The sequence below is a fragment of the Pristiophorus japonicus genome, chromosome 8 (genome assembly GCF_044704955.1).
Source record: "Pristiophorus japonicus isolate sPriJap1 chromosome 8, sPriJap1.hap1, whole genome shotgun sequence".
In the NCBI taxonomy this organism is placed as follows: domain Eukaryota; kingdom Metazoa; phylum Chordata; class Chondrichthyes; family Pristiophoridae; genus Pristiophorus; species Pristiophorus japonicus.
The window spans coordinates 238,905,078-238,926,049 of NC_091984.1; the positions used below are offsets into that span (position 1 = coordinate 238,905,078).

Genomic DNA, 20,972 nt, shown 5'->3' on the forward strand with positions numbered 1-20,972 from the left:
GCCAAACTGCACAGGAAGCAAACTAGCGCAGGTGCTGGAACTCAAACAGGAAGCGGGAGAAACACTCGGCAGGCCAGTCGGCATCTGCGGAGAGAGAGAACCTGTAAGGTGTTCACTGCAAGGGTTCTTGCTACAGCATTCACAGCAACACGTTGCTATTAAGAACTAGTTGGTTTATTAGCGAAGGTTTAACAATCACACGACACATTACCGATTCATCCACCGGGCTCACAACCACCTGCCCCATCGCGATCCCCCGAACCCAACTGGCTGGGGTTTTATTGAGTCTTGTGAACATCACGTGACTGGCTAAGCCGCTCCCAACTCAATAGCTCAACAAATCTGTGAGCATTCTCACTGGTGCGTACATTACAGAACCGACAGGTTGGTGCTTTAGTGGGAATCCGATACCAGAATGGAATGGGACAGCTTTTACAAAAGAACAGCAACGGGATATGAAAAATCGCACACACACAGACAGTGACACAGACACAGTGACACACACAGTGACACACACAGTGACACACACAGTGACACACACACAGACACACACACAGACACAGTGACACACACAGTGACACACACAGTGACACACACACAGACACAGTGACACACACACAGTGACACACACAGAGACACACACACAGACACACACACAGACAGTGACACACACAGTGACACACACACAGACACACACACAGTGACACACACATTGACACACACAGTGACACACACAGTGACACAGTGACACAGTGACACACACACAGTGACACACACACAGTGACACACAGTGACACACACAGTGACACACACAGACACGTGCGTGCACACAGTGACACACACACAGACATGCACACGCACACAGTGACACACACAGTGACACACACACACACATAGTGACGCACACAGTGACACACAGTGACACACACACACAGTCACACACACAGTGACACACACACAGGCAGTGACACACAGTGACACACACAGTGACACACACACAGTCACACACACAGTGACACACACACAGGCAGTGACACACAGTGACACACACACACGCAGACAATGACACACACACACACAATGACACACACAGTGACACACACACACACAGACAGTGACACAGACAGTGACACACACACACGCAGACAGTGACACACACACACACAATGACACACAGTGACACACACACACACAGACAGTGACACAGACAGTGACACACACACACAATGACACACACAGTGACACACACACACAGACAGTGACACACACACACAATGACACACAGTGACACACACACACACAGACAGTGACACAGACAGTGACACACACACACAATGACACACACAGTGACACACACACACAGACAGTGACACACACACGGGATTTATGGCTCATTCTATCGGCTCAGACGTCTGCGACTGCCTGTGTGTGCCTGCGGTCTCTGCCCGTTCCCTGAAGGGGGAGCTGGGACAGGAGGAAATTGGGCAGAAGCAGATTTAAGAGACGTACCAGCCACGGCAGAGCTCCCCTCAATGCTCACGACCGAGCTGGGATTTCCCTCCAGACTGCTGGCGACGTGAACCATGACCTTGTCGACCGTCCCAATCAATCCGCTGACAACAGTCGCAGACTGCGGGCACAAAACACAAGCCAAACATTAACATGCAACGTCTGCTCTACAGCCCCTTACCCGAGGGTAAACAATTCCTGCTGCACTGTATCCGAACTAAAGCACTACACAGGTCAATACTGCAAATGTGGCCAGCTCATTAAACCACAGCTTGAATAAAGTCACACAGATTACAGCACAGAGAGGGGGAACATCTGTTCCAGTGCCAGCTGTGGCTCAGTGAGCAGCACCCAGGCTCTGCATCAGAAAGTTGTGGGTTCAAGTCCCACTCCAGAGACTTGAGCACAAAAATCTAGGCTGACACTCCCAGGGAATGCTGAGGGAATGCTGCACTGTCGGAGGGGCAGTACTGAGGGAGCGCCGCACTGTCGGAGGGGCAGTATTGAGGGAGCACTGCACTGTCGGAGGGGCAGTACTGAGGGAGCGCCGCACTGTCGGAGGGGCAGTACTGAGAGAGCGCCGCACTGTCGGAGGGGCAGTACTGAGGGAGCGCTGCACTGTCGGAGGGGCAGTACTGAGGGAGCGCCGCACTGTCGGAGGGGCAGTACTGAGGGAGCGCCGCACTGTCGGAGGGGCAGTACTGAGGGAGCGCCGCACTGTCGGAGGGGCAGTACTGAGGGAGCGCCGCACTGTCGGAGGGGCAGTACTGAGGGAGCGCCGCACTGTCAGAAGGGCGGTACTGAGGGAGCGCTGCACTGTCGGAGGGGCAGTACTGAGGGAGCACCGCACTGTCGGAGGGGCAGTACTGAGGGAGCGCCGCACTGTCGGAGGGGCAGTATTGAGGGAGCACTGCACTGTCGGAGGGGCAGTACTGAGGGAGCACCGCACTGTCGGAGGGGCAGTACTGAGGGAGCGCCGCACTGTCGGAGGGGCAGTATTGAGGGAGCACCGCACTGTCGGAGGGGCAGTACTGAGGGAGCACCGCACTGTTGGAGGGGCAGTACTGAGGGAGCACCGCACTGTCGGAGGGGCAGTACTGAGGGAGCACCGTACTGTCGGAGGGGCAGTACTGAGGGAGCACCGCACTGTCGGAGGGGCAGTACTGAGGGAGCACCGCACTGTCGGAGGGGCAGTACTGAGGAAGGTTTTGTAGCACTAACAGTCTTTTCTTCTCTTCAACTGGAGTTGTGGTCTAATCCTTTTTCTTGTTCGATACTTATTCCCTTAAGTGATGTTTTCATCTCTACCTCAACAACCTCTCATGTCCTAAACAATCCACTGTTTAATGTGCTCCAATCTGCACGGGGAATCAGTCCAAAAAACACATCCTACAAAACAAACATTTTAGCGTGGTAAAGGGCTCTTCAGCTGAGAATAAATCAGACAAAATTTGACACCGAGCCACATAAGATGATATTAGGGCAGGCGACCAAACACTGGGTCAAAGAGGTCGGTTTTAAGGAGCGTCTTAAAGGAGGAGGGAGAGGTAGAGAGGTTTAGGGAGGGAGTTCCAGAGCTTGGGGCCCAGGCAGCTGAAGGCACGGCCAGCAATGGTGGAGTGATTATAATCAGGGATGGTCAGGAGGGCAGAATTGGAGTACAGAGATCTCGGAGGGTTGTAAGAGGTTACAGAGACAGGGAGGGATGGGGCCATGGAGGGATTTGAACACAAGGACAATCCGTGCGACCCACTTGTGGCACAGAGCACGTTGCAATCGTTCTCTTGAAGGTGGTCTAACCCGCTTGTACCAAAACTGAGCTCTGTGTTAAAATATCCATGAGAACACCACACTGCAAGAGTTAGGTCCCCGGGCAAATTGTCCCTGCTCTTTCTGAACTATTGAGGTGATCCTGGGACATGGGCCACCCGAGAAATGCTCGCCGAACCCGGGGTCTACAGCAATGGATCATTGATCTCAACACTGCCAGCAAACCGCAGGGAACAGAAAGAGTGCCGCCTTTTGTTTTTAAAAACATTTTCTATGAACGTTTTTGCTTATTAATTATAACATTCTTGGAGATGGGGGGGAAAAAGGTCCGTTTGACCAGGCCGGGTAGTTGGAGATGGGAGGTGAGTATCGAATCATAGAATTAGAGAAATTTACAGCACAGAAGGAGGCCATTCGGCCCATTGTGTCCGTGCCGGCCGACCAAGAGCTATCCAGCCTAATCCCACTTTCCAGCTCTTGGTCTGTAGCCCTGCAGGTTACGGCACTTCAAGTGCACATCCAAGTACTTTTTAAATGTGGTGAGGGTTTCTGCCTCTACCACCCTTTCAGGCAGTGAGTTCCAGACCCCCACCACCCTCTGGGTGAAGAAAGTTCCCCTCAAATCCCCTCTAAACCTCCCCCCAATTACTTTAAATCTATACCCCCTGGTCTGCTAAGGGAAACAGGTCCTTCCTATGCACTCTATCCAGGCCACTCATAATTTTATACACCTCAATAAGGTCTCCCCTCAGTCTCCTCTGTTCCAAAGAAAACAGACCCAGCATCTCCAATCTTTCCTCAGCCAAAATTCTCCAATCCTGGCAACATCTTCGTAAATCTCCTCTGTAACCCGTGGCATGTCAGGAAATCTCCAGGAATATGTCCAACGCAGTTGCCGACGCAACACGAGAAGAATTGCTCACGGATCCTGTAATGTCTACACCGGTGTGTATGCTCACAGGTTTGTGGGGCTGTTGCATTGGGAGTGGCTTAGCCAGTCACGTGATGTTCACAAGACTCAATAAAACCCCAGCCAGTTGGGTTCGGGGGATCCACGATGGGGCAGGTGGTTGTGAGCCTGGTGGATGAACCGGTAATGTGTAGTGTGATTGTTAAACCTTTGCTGATAAACCAACTAGTTCTTAATCGCAATGTGTTGCTGTGAATTCTTCAGCAAAGAACCCACAAAGCAAATACATTATAGAGCGCATCTCGGCCAATCAGGGATTTCCCACGGTGAGCTCCTTGCTGTGGAATCACTGGTTTTAATTTGCCATCAGTGAGGGGGATGTTTCCTGCATGTACGACTTGTGGAGAGATCAGGAAACATGCTCCACGCTCAGTGAATCCATCTCGCAGCCTCTCCCTTCACAAAGCATTGCTTGCTGCAGAGTTCAACTGCCAGGCTGTGGGAGGATGGAGTCAGGAAGTGTGTGGAATTGGACAGAGCCAGTATGGGCTCGATGAGCCGAAGGGCCTCCTTCTGTGTGCAATGATTCCACTCGGAGCATCAGCAAAGGTCAGCCATCGGTCAAAAACCATCGACGCGCAACAGAATAACTCGATGTTCTACGGTTTCTGCTCCGTCAAAACGTAACGAGAGATAACCACTTCACAAAAAAAGAGGAAGTTGGTATTTTTCAACGCAGGAACTGAAAGGTGTGTTGGCCATCTCACTGGGTGCAGTCAGCAGCTTGGAATATCCTTATCTGCTCTCCGTACTACAGGATCACACAGCTGTGCCCGCACTCGACACCTCCATATCTCCAAAGAGGATTGTGACGAGTTGTTGCTTGATGCCAGCCTCCCATTGCCCCTGGGAACCCAAGCTCATCGGCTGATCACAGGAACAAGGAGGGTCTCGCTCAGGAAATGCCACAGGATCGCCTGCGTGACTTGTGCTCCTCGACTCCTTGGCTTCACTACTGTCAGATTTACAAATTATTGTTGTCCTTTTAAAACCCCTCCATAGCCTCGCCCCCCTCTCCACACCTCGCTCATCTGCTCCAGCCCCACAACACCCCCCCCGCCCCCGAGATCTCTGCACTCCTCCAATTCTGGCCTTCGTACGAATCCCCCCGATTATAATCACTCCACCATCGGCGGCCGTGCCTTCAGCTGCCTGGGCCCCAAGCTCTGGAACTCCCTCCCCAAACCTCTCTGCCTCTCTCCTCCTTTCATACTTTCCTTAAAACCGACCTCTTCGACCAAGCTTCTTAATCGCCGTTCCTTCATCGTCACTGGGTCACAATCCTGGAACTCCCTCCCTAACAGCACTGTGGGAGCACCTTCACCACACGGACTGCAGCGGTTCAAGAAGGCAGCTCACCACCACCTTCTCAAGGGGCAGTTAGGGATGAAGGAACGGCCGATATATTTCCAAGTCGGGATGGTGTGTGACTGGGAGGGGAACGTGGAGGTGGTGGTGTTCCCATGCGCCTGCTGCCCTTGTCCTTCTCGGGGGCAGAGGTCGCGGGTTTGGGAGATGCTGCAGAAACTTTGAAGCACTTTCGGATATCCTGAGGTGGTGATAGGCGCTACAGAAATTAAATTTCTTTCTTTAATGCAAAGCATCACTCCCCGGGGAGTTACCTCATGGGATTTCCCAAAGTGGAGTCTGAGTGGTGAGGTTCATTCCAGGAACAAGTATTGAAAACTCCCGAACCTGCATTGTCAGTGGTTTCCAACCTGGCGACATCAGAGTCTGACCCACTCAACACAATGACTGACAGAGCCACCAACCGCTCCTTACCTCCGCTGTTGCACTCCAACTGGGCAAGTCTAGAACCTCTCCCACCGTCTGCAGGAAGTTCTAAGGAAACAATGAAATAATCCGGTTAAATATTAGCACCATTGGCAAAGTATGCCACACTTGGTGCCCGACTCAATCCTGTACATCACTGCAGGGATCCGGCAGATAGCTTGTGGCACCACAAGGGTTTAATGAACTTTGATGCCTTGACTCCATGTTTATGCCAACATACCAACAACGTGCATTTATACCGCACCTTTAACGTAGTAAAATGACCCAAGGCTTTTCACAGGAGCGTTTTCAGACACCGAGCCTCATAAGGAGATATTAGGACAGTTAAAGAGGTTGGTTATATGGAGCGTCTTGATTTAGGAGAGAGAGGTGGAGAGGTTTAGGGAGGGAGTTCCAGAGCTTGGGGCCCAGGCAGCTGAAGGCACGGCCACCGATGCTGGAGCGATGAGCAAGAGGCCTATCTTGGACAAGTGCAGATATCTCGGGGGGTTGTGGGGCTGGAGGAGATTACAGAGATAGGGAGGGGCGAGACCATGGATGGATTTAAACACAAGGATGATAATTTTGAAATCAAAGCGTTGCTGGATCGGAGCCACTGTAGGTCAACGAGCACAGAGGGTGATGAGTGAGTGGGACTCGGTGTGAGTTAGGACACGGGGCAGCGAGCACAGGGGGTGATGGGTGAGTGGGACTGGGTGCGAGTTAGGACACGGGGTCAGCGAGCACAGGGGGTGATGGGTGAGCGGGACTCGGTGCGAGTTAGGACACGGGGTCAGTGAGCACAGAGGGTGATGAGTGAGTGGGACTTGGTGAGAGTTAGGACACGGCGCAGTGAGCACAGGGGGTGATGGGTGAGCGGGACTTGATGCGAGTTGGGACATGGGGCAGTGAACAGCGGGTGATGGGTGAGCGGGACTCGGTGCGAGTTAGGACACGGGGCAGTGAGCACAGGGGGTGATGGGTGAGTGGGACTGGGTGTGAGTTAGGACACGGGGCAGCGAGCACAGGGGGTGATGGGTGAGTGGGACTCGATGCGAGTTAGGACACGGGGCAGTGAGCACAGGGGGTGATGGGTGAGTGGGACTTGGTGCGAGTTAGGACACGGGGCAGTGAGCACAGGGGGTGATGGGTGAGTGGGACTTGGTATGAGTTAGGACACGGGGCAGCGAGCACAGGGGGTGATGGGTGAGTGGGACTTGGTGCGAGTTAGGACACGGAGCAGTGAGCACAGGGGGTGATGGGTGAGTGGGACTGGGTGCGAGTTAGGACACGGAGCAGTGAGCACAGGTGGCGATGGGTGAGTGGGACTGGGTGTGGGTTAGGACACGGAGCAGTGAGCACAGGGGGTGATGGGGGAGTGGGACTGGGTGTGGGTTAGGACACGGAGCAGTGAGCACAGGGGGGTGATGGGTGAGTGGGACTCTATGCGAGTTAGGACACGGGGCAGTGAGCACAGGGGGTGATGGGGGAGTGGGACTGGGTGTGAGTTAGGACACGGGGTCAGTGAGCACAGGGGGTGATGGGTGAGTGGGACTGGGTGTGAGTTAGGACACGGAGCAGTGAGTACAGGGGGTGATGGGTGAGTGGGACTGGGTGCGAGTTAGGACACGGAGCAGTGAGCACAGGGGGTGATGGGTGAGTGGGACTGGGTGCGAGTTAGGACACGGAGCAGTGAGCACAGGTGGCGATGGGTGAGTGGGACTGGGTGTGAGTTAGGACACGGGGTCAGTGAGCACAGGGGGTGATGGGTGAGTGGGACTCGGTGCGAGTTAGGACACGGGGCAGTGAGCACAGGGGGTGATGGGTGAGTGGGACTGGGTGCGAGTTAGGACACGGAGCAGTGAGCACAGGGGGTGATGGGTGAGTGGGACTCGGTGCGAGTTAGGACACGGGGCAGTGAGCACAGGGGGTGATGGGTGAGTGGGACTCGGTGCGGGTTTACAGAGGGTGGAAGTTGGGAGACCAACCAGGACTATGGTGGGAACAGTCGAGTGTGGAGGTAACAAAGACACGGATGAAGGTTTCAGCATTGGCTGGGCTGAGGCGGGGGAGGAGTACATTTTCATTTCGGGTGGCAATAGGGTGGAGCGAATCATCCGTGTTTATAGAATCGGCTGGATTTCCATACCATTGATTCACTGGCAAAGTCTCTTTGGTTGTTTTGAAGTTGTGGGTTCTCCTGGTGAGCTCTCCATTGTCCCAGAGGAGGTGGGAAAGATTCCTCGGAGTCAGAGGTCATCGAGAGTCAACCACATGTTGTGGGACTAGAGTCACATATAGACCCAGATTTGGTAGGTTCCATTCTCTGAGGGACATTACTGAACCAGTTGAACCTTACAGGGCTTAACATGGTCAATACTCAGAGATTATTTCCCCTGGGCTGGGGGGTCTAGAACCAGGGGTCACAGTCTCGGGATAAGGGGTCGGCCATTTAGGACGGAGATGAGGAGGAATTTCTTCACTCAGAGGGTGGTGAATCTTTGGAATTCTCTGCCCCAGAGGGCTGTGGAGGCTGAGGCTCTGAATATATTTTTGGATATTAAGGGAATCGAGGGATATGGGGATAGGGCGGGAAAGTGGAGTTGAGGTCGATGATCCGCCATGATCGCATTGAATGGCGGAGCAGGCTCGAGGGGCCGAATGGTCGACTCCTGCTCCTGTTTATGTTCGTATGGGTTTTAACAACAACCTGTCAGTTTTCACTTTATCCAATGCCAGCCCACACAGTACGATGGGACGTGACCTCGGAAACTCCAGCCTAGAGGGAATGACGACCCAGAAAAATCTCCTCTTGCTATCTCTACATTCCTCAAATTGTTATCGATCCAGCCCCTTTTCCAAAGTGGTCAGATAGTCCAATGCAACCTGGTCCCCTGGGAGATTCTTCCCGTTGCAGAAGGAACACGCTGGCTTGGGTTGGGAAGTGCGGGCACTACAGCAAGCCGACACGCAGAGATCGCAGGGCCGGGGTCAAACCGCGGGAGTATTCACCTCAGTCAGATTGGAAGCAGTTTGATGAGGCAGAGTTTTGTTGGGAAGGACTATGGAAGAATCGAGGAACCCGATGGTCGTGAATCGATACTGAAACGCCTCCGCACCCTCTCTCGCGTTGGCCATGCCCGAGGAGTAAGCACCTGTCGAGGCCTGAGAACCAAAAACGTTCAGAGCCTGAATCATCCACATTTCACCCAACAACAACTTGCATTTGTATAGCAACTTTAACGTCCCAAGGCGCTAGGAGTACTATGAGATTTAAAAGTTTGACACTGAGCCGCAAAAGGAGACATTAGGGCAGGTGACCAAAAGCTTGGTCAAAGAGGTCAGTTTCACGAGCGTCTTGAAGGAGGAAAGTGAGGCGGAGAGGTATGGGCTGCCTTCTTCCGATCTCAGAACGGTTCACGGAATAATTTTGAAGAAAGGAATCCCAGACTTATGGGGTGGCAGCACAGCGGTTATGTTACTAGTAATCCAGAGCTCCAATTGTGAATTCAGATCCCACCACCGCAGCTGGGGACTTTAAATTAATTTAATTAAATAAATCTGGAATTTTTTTTTAAAAAAGCTAGTGTCAATAACGGTGACCATGGGCCCAAGCTTTGGCTGGAGTTTCTATTTTTTTGGAGTATCTTAGAAATAAGAACATAAGAACATAAGAATTAGGAACAGGAGTAGGCCATCTAGCCCCTCGAGCCTGCTCCACCATTCAACAAGATCATGGCTGATATGGCCGTGGACTCAGCTCCACTTACCCGCCCGCTCCCCATAACCCTTAATTCCCTTATTGGTTAAAAATCTATCTATCTGTGACTTGAATACATTCAATGAGCTAGCCTCAACTGCTTCCTTGGGCAGAGAATTCAACAGACTCACAACCCTCTGGGAGAAGAAATTCCTTCTCAACTCGGTTTTAAATTGGCTCTTCCGTATTTTGAGGCTGTGCCCCCTAGTTCTAGTCTCCCCGACCAGTGGAAAAAACCTCTCTGCCTCTATCTTGTCTATCACTTTCATTATTTTAAATGTTTCTACAAGATCACCCCTCATCCTTCTGAACTCCAACGAGTAAAGACCCAGTCTACTCAATCTATCATCATAAGGTAACCCCCTCATCTCCGGAATCAGCCGAGTGAATCGTCTCTGTACCCCCTCCAAGGCTAGTATATCCTTCCTTAAGTAAGGTGACCAAAACTGCACGCAGTACTCCAGGTGCGGCCTCACCAATACCCTATACAGTTGCAGCAGGACCACGCTGCTTTTGTACTCCATCCCTCTCGCAATGAAGGCCAACATTCCATTCGCCTTCCTGATTACCTGCTGCACCTGCAAACTAACTTTTTGGGATTCATGCACAAGGACCCCCAGGTCCCTCTGCACCACAGCATGTTGTAATTTCTCCCCATTCAAATAATATTCCCTTTTACTGTTTTTTTTCCCAAGGTGGATGACCTCACACTTTCCGACATTGTATTCCATCTGCCAAACCTTAGCCCATTCGCTTAACCTATCTAAATCTCTTTGTAGCCTCTCTGTGTCCTCTACACAACCCGCTTTCCCACTAATCTTTGTGTCATCTGCAAATTTTGTTACACTACACTCTGTCCCCTCTTCCAGGTCATCTATGTATATTGTAAACAGTTGTGGTCCCAGCACCGATCCCTGTGGCACACCACTAACCATCGATTTCCAACCCGAAAAGGACCCATTTATCCCGACTCTCTGCTTTCTGTTCGCCAGCCAATTCTCGATCCATGCTATCCTCGGCATTTAGTTTGCTCCAGTTCTAGTGAGTTAGAATAGTTTCGTTTCAGTTCAGTTTTTTTTCAAAAGGGGGCGTTACCAGCAAGTTTAGGTAGCGAAAACTTACTCCAAACTAACTTAGAATGGAGTAAGTGTCAACTTTTGTACGTTCAGAAAAACCTTGCCTACACTTTATAAATTAGGCGCAGGTAGCCAGAGATGGGGGGGCGGGGAGGGAAGTTAGAGGGAAGTTAGAGGATTTTACAAAGCATTAAACACTTCACTTTTACCAATAAAGAGCCATCATCAATAATAAATGATAAATAAATAAATAAAAAAATATCAAAAATTTAAAAATGTTTAAAAATCAAAAATAAAATATCAATAAATAAAAAATGTTACATTTCTACTCACCTACTGCAGCACCGATCCGTTCGGGAGCATCGGGGAGTAGTTCGGGCGGGCCCTGCCGCCAAATAGCTGCTGGTCGGGCGGGGCCCACCACCGAGGAGGTAAGGGCAGTGGTGACGAGGTGAGGCGAGGGACGGTTAGGCAGGCAGGCCACTCGGCCCAGGAGAAGGGCGGCGAACATCGCGACTTCCCTTCGGCCAGGGATAGGGTCGCCCGGAGACAGGACGCGCTGGGAGGGCCAGGAGCTACTGCGCATGCACACAGACTCCACTGCGCACGCGTGCAGACTCCACTGCACATGCTCACAGACTCCACTGCACATGCTCACAGACTCCACTGCGCACGCGTGCAGACTCCACTGCGCACGCGTGCAGACTCCACTGCGCACGCGTGCAGACTCCACTGCGCACGCACGCAGACTCCACTGCGCACGCACGCAGACTCCACTGCGCATGCACGCAGACTCCACTGCGCATGCACGCAGCGACTTGCACCCTTTTTGGTGCAGGGCTGTCGCTCTGTCCCCAGCTGCTTGTGTTGCGCTGCGCTGACTGTGAAACAGTCCTGTTGGACTTGGAGAATCGCAAGGTAAGTTTTAGGCACTTTTTTTCTTCTAAAAAATAGGCGGGCCTCTCAGAGTGCACCGTTCTGGGAGGACATCTGAAACTTGGGCCCCATGAAACTACCGGATTGTCGGAAATACCAAACTGGTTCACTAATGTCCCTTTTGGGAAGGAAATCTGCCGCCCTTACCCGGTCTGGCCGATCTGTGACTCCAGACCCACAGCGATGTGATTGACTCTTAACTGCCCCCTGGAACGGCCCAGCGAGACACTCAGTTATACCAAACCGCTACGACAAAGTTAGCACTATAGGAGCACCTTCACCACATGGGACTGCAGCGGTTCAAGAAGGCAATTAGGGATGGCCAATAAATGCTGGCCTTGCCAGCGACGCCCACATCCCATGAACCAATAAATAAAAACATTTTTAAAAGACTTGTAGACTTACTAGAGCATCCGTTGTGGTGGAGATAGAATCCAAGTTTCCCGAGGGGGTTGAGGACTTATTTTCAGCTGTGCAAATAGGCAGACCTGGCGAGAGATCACAGACACGCTCGTTCATGCTTTTCCATTCATCATGCGAGTGTGCGTGTGTGTTTTATTACATATCAATTCCTGGCCAGCTGCGGCAACTAAAATGGTTAATTCAAAAACCCACAGCCAACTAAAGAGAAGGGTTACAGAGGAGAGCACGTCTCGTGGTGTAGTGTATGCACCTGTACACATTGGTGGAGCTGTTGCAGGCTGAAGCCCTAGTCCATTATTTAAAGTGGCTTCTCCTGAAATTCTGGTTTGCACTTCAGTCCCACACTCCTGATCTTTGGGCACCCTGTGCGGAGGGGAGCGGGCAGGTCGGAAGGCCTCCTCGTAGGACTGCTCCTGGGCACGGCCAAGGGTGCCATCAGCCGGTCCAGGCAGCGGGCGGTCGAAGGGGTCGTTCAGCCCGACTGCCTGCCTCTCTTCCGCGGTTACATCTGAGCCAGGGTGTCCCTGGAGATGGAGCACGCGGTGTCCACTGGTACGCTCGCGGCCTTCCGCGAGAGGTGGGCGCCGGAGGGACTGGAGTGCATCATCACCCCCGGCAACCAAATTTTAATTTGATTAAGGGTTTTTGTTACAGTTTTAAATTGTTAATTTGTGGGTTCTAGTGCCAGCAGGGGGCACTTGACTTAAAGTTTCTACCAAAAATAGTTGTGGAGCTGTTGAGTTGTGAGTGGCTTAGCCAGTCACGTGGACAAAGGAGAACCAGTTGATGTGGTATATTTGGACTTTCAGAAGGCTTTCGACAAGGTCCCACACAAGAGATTAATGTGCAAAGTTAAAGCACATGGGATTGGGGGTAGTGTGCTGACGTGGATTGAGAACTGGTTGTCAGACAGGAAGCAAAGAGTAGGAGTAAACGGGTACTTTTCAGAATGGCAGGCAGTGACTAGTGGAGTGCCGCAAGGTTCTGTGCTGGGGCCCCAGCTGTTTACATTGTACATTAATGATTTAGACGAGGGGATTAAATGCAGTATCTCCAAATTTGCGGATGATACTAAGTTGGGTGGCAGTGTGAGCTGCGAGGAGGATGCTATTAGGCTGCAGAGTGACTTGGATAGGTTAGGTGAGTGGGCAAATGCATGGCAGATGAAGTATAATGTGGATAAATGTGAGGTTATCCACTTTGGTGGTAAAAACAGAGAGACAGACTATTATCTGAATGGTGACAGATTAGGAAAAGGGAAGGTGCAACGAGACCTGGGTGTCATGGTACATCAGTCATTGAAGGTTGGCATGCAGGTACAGCAGGCGGTTAAGAAAGCAAATGGCATGTTGGCCTTCATAGCAAGGGGATTTGAATACAGGGGCAGGGAGGTGTTGCTACAGTTGTACAGGGCCTTGGTGAGGCCACACCTGGAGTATTGTGTACAGTTTTGGTCTCCTAACTTGAGGAAGGACATTCTTGCTATTGAGGGAGTGCAGCGAAGGTTCACCAGACTGATTCCCGGGATGGCGGGACTGACCTATCAAGAAAGATTGGATCAATTGGGCTTGTATTCACTGGAGTTCAGAAGAATGAGAGGGGACCTCATAGAAACGTTTAAAATTCTGACGGGTTTAGACAGGTTAGATGCAGAAAGAATGTTCCCAATGTTGGGGAAGTCCAGAACCAGGGGTCACAGTCTGAGGATAAGGGGTAAGCCATTTAGGACCGAGATGAGGAGAAACTTCTTCACCCAGAGAGTGGTGAACCTGTGGAATTCTCTACCACAGAAAGTAGTTGAGGCCAATTCACTAAATATATTCAAAAGGGAGTTAGATGAAGTCCTTACTACTCGGGGGATCAAGGGTTATGGCGAGAAAGCAGGAAGGGGGTACTGAAGTTTCATGTTCAGCCATGAACTCATTGAATGGCGGTGTAGGCTAGAAGGGCTGAATGGCCTGCTCCTGCACCTATTTTCTATGTTTCTATGTTTCACAAGACTCAATAAAACCCCAGCCAGTTGGGTTCGGGGGATCCACGATGGGGCAGGTGGTTGTGAGCCTGGTGGATGAACCGGTAATGTGTCGTGTGATTGTTAAACCTTTGCTATTAGGAACTAGTTGATTTATCAGCAAGGTGTTGCTGTGAATTCTTAAGCAAAGAACCCATGAAGCAAATACATTGCACGGTACAAAAATAACGTTTGCACACCTTGCACGATCTCAGGACGTCCCAAAGCGCTTTACAGCCAATGTAGTCACTGTTGTAATACAATACTGGTACAATGGGACATGCCGAGGCCGTGAAAGGCGCTATATAAATGCAAGTACTTATGTTTACCTGTCGTGGCATTGTAGTACAGCTGTACCTCGTGTGGCGTGAGCGCGCGTTCCCAAATCACAAACTCATCGAATGAGCCAGTCACGTACTGGCTGTACGACTGCTTGTTCTTGCTGCCGATCACCAGGTTGGCGTATTGGTTCTCGTAGCCTGGCGCCAGCTTCCCGTACGTGTCGTTGGTGCTAAATGTCCCGTTGACGTAAATCTTCAGGCCAGCGACAGAAGTCCAGGTGAAGAGAATGTGTGTCCACTCGGGGCCTGGGGAGCAACGAGAAGCTGTCAACCCCATGCACGCAGGTATGCAGAACAACTCACGGCCTGCCCAAGCTGCTATCTCGCTCTCTGGCTTTTCAAACTTTTCCACTTTTGATCGACTCTCCGATTCAAGATTTTCCTGCTGCCTATCAGGAAAGTCTCAGAAGCTAATAGTTCGCAAACAAATGATCAGGACATCTAGAAGCTCAGAGTTTTTAAAGTTATTAAAGACAGCACAAAATCTCTGTGCATGTCGGTGAGTGAGTGTGCACGCACGCAAACACACAAACTATGTACACACACAATCCCAGCAGCCCCATGTTCCCCATCTGAAAGGGATTGACAGGGGTAGAAACATAAAAATCTACAGTGCAGAGGGAGGCCATTCCGGCCCATCGTGTCCGTGCTGGCCGACAAAGAGCCACAGGGCCCTTGGTCAGCAGTCCTGAAGGGTAGATGCAGGAGGGATGTTTCCCCCCGGGCTGGGGAGTCTAGAACCAGGGGTCACAGTCTCAGGATAAGGAGTTGGCCATTTAGGACTGAGATGAGGAGGAATTTCTTCACTCAGAGGGTGGTGAATCTTTGGAATTCTCTGCCCCAGAGGGCTGTGGAGGCTGAGTCTCTGAATATATTCAAGGCTGAGATAGACAGATTTTTGGATTTTAGGAGAATCAAGGGATATGGGGATTGGGCGGGAAAGTGGAGTTGAGGTCGAAGATCAGCCAGAGCAGGCTCGAGGGGCCGTATGGCCTACTCCTGCTCCTAATTCTTATGTTCTTATGTACACACACAATGCACGCACAATCACACACGCAAACACAACACACAAACAGCAGCAGACAGGCATGTACACACATGTATAAAGGAAGACACACATGTTAACAGACATATGTACTCACGGACACAGATGAACACACACAGATGTACACACACACACACACACACACACACACACACACAGACATACACACATGGACACACACACACAGATGTACAGACATGCGTGAATGAACAGACACACACACACACACTTGAAAAACAAGCTTACTTTGGAGAATAAGCTAATGTCTGATGGTAGAAAATGGCCTGACGAGAAGGGCGAGCACAGTAACAACTGAGTGTTCTCAAACGTACTGGCAGCCTCATCTGTCCTTACAAAATAATTCAGCCCCAGGCCTTCAGAAAATAAATTCCAAACCCAATATTGTTTAAAAACAGACTTTGAAATCCTGTTAGTACAATTCCTCTTCACTGTCTTCGCCAATAACTGCACTCACTGCAACAACCTTGTGCAGTTTATATAAATTCTACACTGCCTGCAGGACTCGTTACAAAATGGGTCTCCATAAATTAAAAGCAGAGACGCTGCCAGAACTTCTCGATGGCGATGTGAGACTCTCATGCACAAGTTATTTATTGAGGACATTCTCCAGCACCAAATCTATCTGTGTGCTGGCATTGTGATCAGCATCACGGCACCAGCTCGCAGAAAGTGAAATCAAAACAGTCTGGGAGACTGAGAAAACAACAACAACGTGTACTTATATAGCGCCTTTAGCGTAGTAAAACATCCCAAAGCGCTTCACAGCAGCGATTATCAAACTAAATTTGACACCGAGCCGCACAAGGAGATATTAGGGAAGATGAGAGGTTGGTTGTGAGGAAGGTTGTGAGGAGTGTTTTAAAAGAGAAAAAAATGGTAAAGAGGGAGCGGTTTAGGGAGGGAGTTCCAGAGCTTGGGGCCCAGGCAGCTGAAAGCACGGCCACCGATGGTGGAGCGATGAAAATCAGGGATGCTCAAGAGGCCAGAATTGGAGGAGCGCAGAGATGTCGGAGGCCATGGAGGGACTTGAACACAAGACAGATGGGAATTATTTGAAGGCGGATCACAATGGAACGACTGCCCTGTAATCACGCTCAGGCATTCATTGCCCCAAGTGCTGCAATGTCAGAACATGCTGTCCATGAACTGCATTTGCCGATTCACTCCCCTCTCACTCCATCAATCGCCAGTATTTCTCTCCGGGTCCTTTGGGTAATCAACGGTTGGCAACAATCCAATCTCAAAGTTGAATTGTCTGTGTGTCATGGGCCAGGTTAATAATTCACAGCAAAGATTACGGTCACAATGTAATAATTAAAATAATTATAGTAAAATGTGGGACCAATTTCAGCCAGTGTCACTCCCCTACAATACTACTGCAGGCAGGAGCAGGAGTCAACCATTCAGCCCCCCGAGCCTGGTCCACCATTCCATCAAACCATGGCTGGTCTGTACCTCAACCCCATCTACCCGCCTTGGTTCCATGGCCCTCAATACCCTAACGCAACAAAAAACAATTGATCAGTCTTTGACATCTTCAATTGATCGCCAGCCTACATAGCTTTTCGGGGGATAGACTTCCAGACCATCAAGTGTATTCCAGGGTCCATTGTGTTTTTAGCCCTCAGCAGGACCAAACATCGCCAATTCTATCCTACAACTGTACTGGCTCATCACTGTTCCCTAAAGGTTGGCCAACGAGCCAGTTTAACGGTATCACCTTTTCTCAAACTAGAATTCAGGTTCTCAAGCAAACATTGAAATACATTTTCTATGAAATGCCCACAGCCAACTTCATACTGCTTGTACCGTGCATTGCGAGTCCTGTTCCTAGCAGCTAGTATCCGATTGCAGCCGTGGCTCAGTGGGCAGTACTCACACCTCCGAGTCAGAAGGTCGTGGGTTCAAGTCCCACTCCAGCGACTTAAGCACAAAGATCTAGGCAGACACTCCCAGTGCAGTGCTGAGGGAGCGCTGCACTGTCGGAGGGGCAGTACTGAGGGAGCGCTGCACTGTCGGAGGGGCAGTACTAAGGGAGCACTGAACTGTCGGAGGGGCAGTACTGAGGGAGCGCTGCACTGTCGGAGGGGCAGTACTGAGGGAATACTGCACTGTCAGAGGGGCAGTACTGAGGGAGCGCTGCACTGTCGGAGGGGCAGTACTGAGGGAATACTGCACTGTCAGAGGGGCAGTACTGAGGGAACACTGCACTATCGGAGCGGCAGTACTGAGGGAGCACCGCACTGTCGGAGGAGCAGTACTGAGGGAGCACTGCACTGTCGGAGGAGCAGTACTGAGGGAGTGCCGCACTGTCAGAGGGGCTGTCTTTCGGATGAGACGTTGGCAGAAAAAATCAAAGAGCAAGTTATTATTTAAATGGAGAAAGATTGCAAAGTGCTGCAGTACAGCGGGACCTGGGGGTACTTGTGCATGAAACACAAAAGGATAGTATGCAGGTACAGCAAGTGATCAGGAAGGCCAATGGAATCTTGGCCTTTAATGCAAAGGGGATGGAGTATAAAAGCAGGGAAGTCTTACTACAGCTATATAAGGTATTGGTGAGGCCCCACCTGGAATATTGCGTGCAATTTTGGTTTCCATATTTAGGGAAGGATATACTTGCTTTGGAGGCAGTTCAGAGAAGGTTCACTAGGTTGATTCCGGGGATGAGGGGGTTGACATATGAGGAAAGGTTGAGTAGGTTGGGCCTCTACTCGTTGGAATTCAGAAGAATGAGAGGTGATCTTATCGAAACGTATAAGATTATGAGGGGGCTTGACAAGGTGGATGCAGAGAGGATGTTTCCACTGATGGGGGAGACTAGAACTAGGGGGCATGATCTTAGAATAAGGGGTCGCCCATTTAAAACTGAGATGAGAAATTTCTTCTCTCTGAGGGTTGTAAATCTGTGGAATTCGCTGCCTCAGAGAGCTGTGGAAGCTGGGACATTGAATAAATTTAAGACAGAAATAGACAGTTTCTGAAACGATAAGTGGATAAGGGGTTATGGGGAGCGGGCGGGGAAGTGGAGCTGAGTCCATGATCAGATCAGCCATGATCGTATTAAATGGCGGAGCAGGCTCGAGGGGCCGTATGGCCTACTCCTGCTCCTATTTCTTATGTTCTTATGTTAAATTGAGGCCCCGTCTGCTCTCTTGGGTTGATGTAAAAGATCCCACGGCACTATTTCGAAGAGTTCTCCCCGGTGTCCTGGGCCAATATTTATCCCTCAATCAACATATCAGAAACAGATTATCCGGTCATTATCACATTGCTGTTTGTGGGAGCTTGCTGTGCACAAATTGGCTGTCACATTTCCCACATTACAACAGTGACTACACTCCAAAAGTACTTAATTGGCTGTAAAGCGCTTTGAGATGTCCGGTGGTCGTGAAAGGTGCTATATAAATGCAAGTCTGTCTTTCTTTGAGGGTTGTATTCACTAGAATTTAGAAGGTTAAGGGGTGATCGGTTCGAAGTTTTCAGGACATTGAGGGGAACAGAGAGGGTAGATAGAGAGACACTATTCCCGCTGGTTAGGGAGTCTGGGACTAGGGGCACAGTCTACAAATTAGAGCCAGACCTTTCAGGAGTGAGATTAGGAAACATTTCTACACACTCAGGGTGGTAGAGGTTTGGAACTCTCTTGCAAACAGCAATTGATGCTCGGTCAATTGTTCATTTTAAATCAGAGATTGATAGATTTTTGTAACCGCAGGTATTACGGGATATGGGGTAAAGGTGAGTATATGGAGTTAGGTCACAGATCAGCCATGATCTCACTGAATGGCGGGACAAGCTCAATGGGCTGAATGGTCTCTTCCTAAAACAGTCAGTATTGATTCACTCAAATGCAAATCAGATAGATATCCTTCAGAGAATAACACTGTGGGATCCAGTATGTGAGCAATGTGGGCCGTGCCGTGTGAGGGATGCAGCGAGCTCGGGGGGGAACAGGGGACTTTGGGCCTCTGGTTCCCAAAGTTCTCCCCCACTGGGGGTTTTCCTCAGACACGATGGGGAAGGGCCAGAGTTTAAGGCCCTTCCGCCACAGTAAACCCAGGGGATGGAATCAGACCCCCCTTGGCCTGTACTTGTTAATTTGCTTGTATACATCGAGCTCCATGTACTGAAACACACCTGTGTTGTGCCATCTATAATGAAAGTCTCTGCACTGTTTAGTAACTTGTAAAGAAATGTAAATGTATCCTCATTCGTTCCGTGTACTGCTTTCATCTGCATAGTGTTACATGTAATGTGATTCGTGATTGATACCTGGAATGTATCCTGGAATGTAATGTAAACCTGTTCTCATCTGCTCCATGTAATACCCTTATTTGCACAGTACTACATGTAATGTGATTTACGGATTGTACTAAACTGTACCTTGAAATGAAATGCACACTAGTGCATTCTATGGAACTGCTGTCGGCATCCAAACTAATTGTATGGAATTGCTGACCGCAATGTACTGAACTATTTTCCAGTGTGTTGTGAAAATTTTATATGAATAAAGTATATTTTGGGGGAAAAAAAGTGTCTGTGTCTGTTGTAGACTCACAGAGAGATTGATCACTGTGATTGGTCAACAACTCCATTATCGTTGGATTGTGGGACTCCCGGGATGGGAAAAGGCGAACTCGATGGACCCTGGTCTTTCTTTGTCCCTCTGCTCCCAGGGAATCCACAGCAAATACCGAGACTCCTGGGGACCCCCTGTCCTAACTTCTGAAAGACAGTGTAAGCGACCCCAAGGAGGACATTAGCAAATAGGTAGTGTTAGCAGGCAGCAAGAAAGAAAATGGTAATAATTCAACAAGTAGAGAAAATGCCTGAATCTGATGACAGACAGACAAAGACGTGATGACTTTAATGACTCAGAGTTTCCAATGGTTGGGGAGCAGCTTCAACAGCTCATGGGACACCGAAAGCGAGGGGCCCCACAAGTTTACAAACAAAGTGCGGAGGGCAATATTTCTTCAACCATCACTTACCTGGTGGGCTTATCGTTGCTTTCCACCGGCGTAAGGTTTTGCGAGTGTAAAACTCCACGTAGCCCCCGTCAACGCTTGCATAGATGGAGAATCCATTGGACAGCACCTTCCCACCCGAGGCCATGGCAAACCGCGACTGCTTCTCCAGGTTCTTCCAGAAGAAGGAAAAGGTAACGCCTGCAGGAAAGATGGACACAGTTTTACCTTTCGGCGATAAGACACAGCGGAAACTTCCACTGGCGTGGGAAAAATGGAAAAGCAGAGTATTTTTAAACGGTGAGAGATTGGGAAATGTTGGTGTTCAGCGGGACCTGGGTGCCCTTGTACACCAATCACTGAAAGT

The 20,972-nt window shown here is 50.3% G+C and overlaps 1 protein-coding gene across 1 annotated transcript in view; it reads right to left on the reverse strand.

Annotated features, from left to right (window-relative positions):
* Nucleotides 1-20,972, reverse strand: part of adgrd1 (adhesion G protein-coupled receptor D1) — a 344,020-nt gene that overhangs the window by 301,482 nt on the left and 21,566 nt on the right. Inside the window, 6 exon segments of the mRNA XM_070886412.1 lie at nucleotides 1,510-1,630; nucleotides 6,032-6,091; nucleotides 9,035-9,187; nucleotides 12,200-12,282; nucleotides 14,558-14,815; nucleotides 20,630-20,806. Of these exon segments, the coding sequence (XP_070742513.1) occupies nucleotides 1,510-1,630; nucleotides 6,032-6,091; nucleotides 9,035-9,187; nucleotides 12,200-12,282; nucleotides 14,558-14,815; nucleotides 20,630-20,806 (852 nt within the window).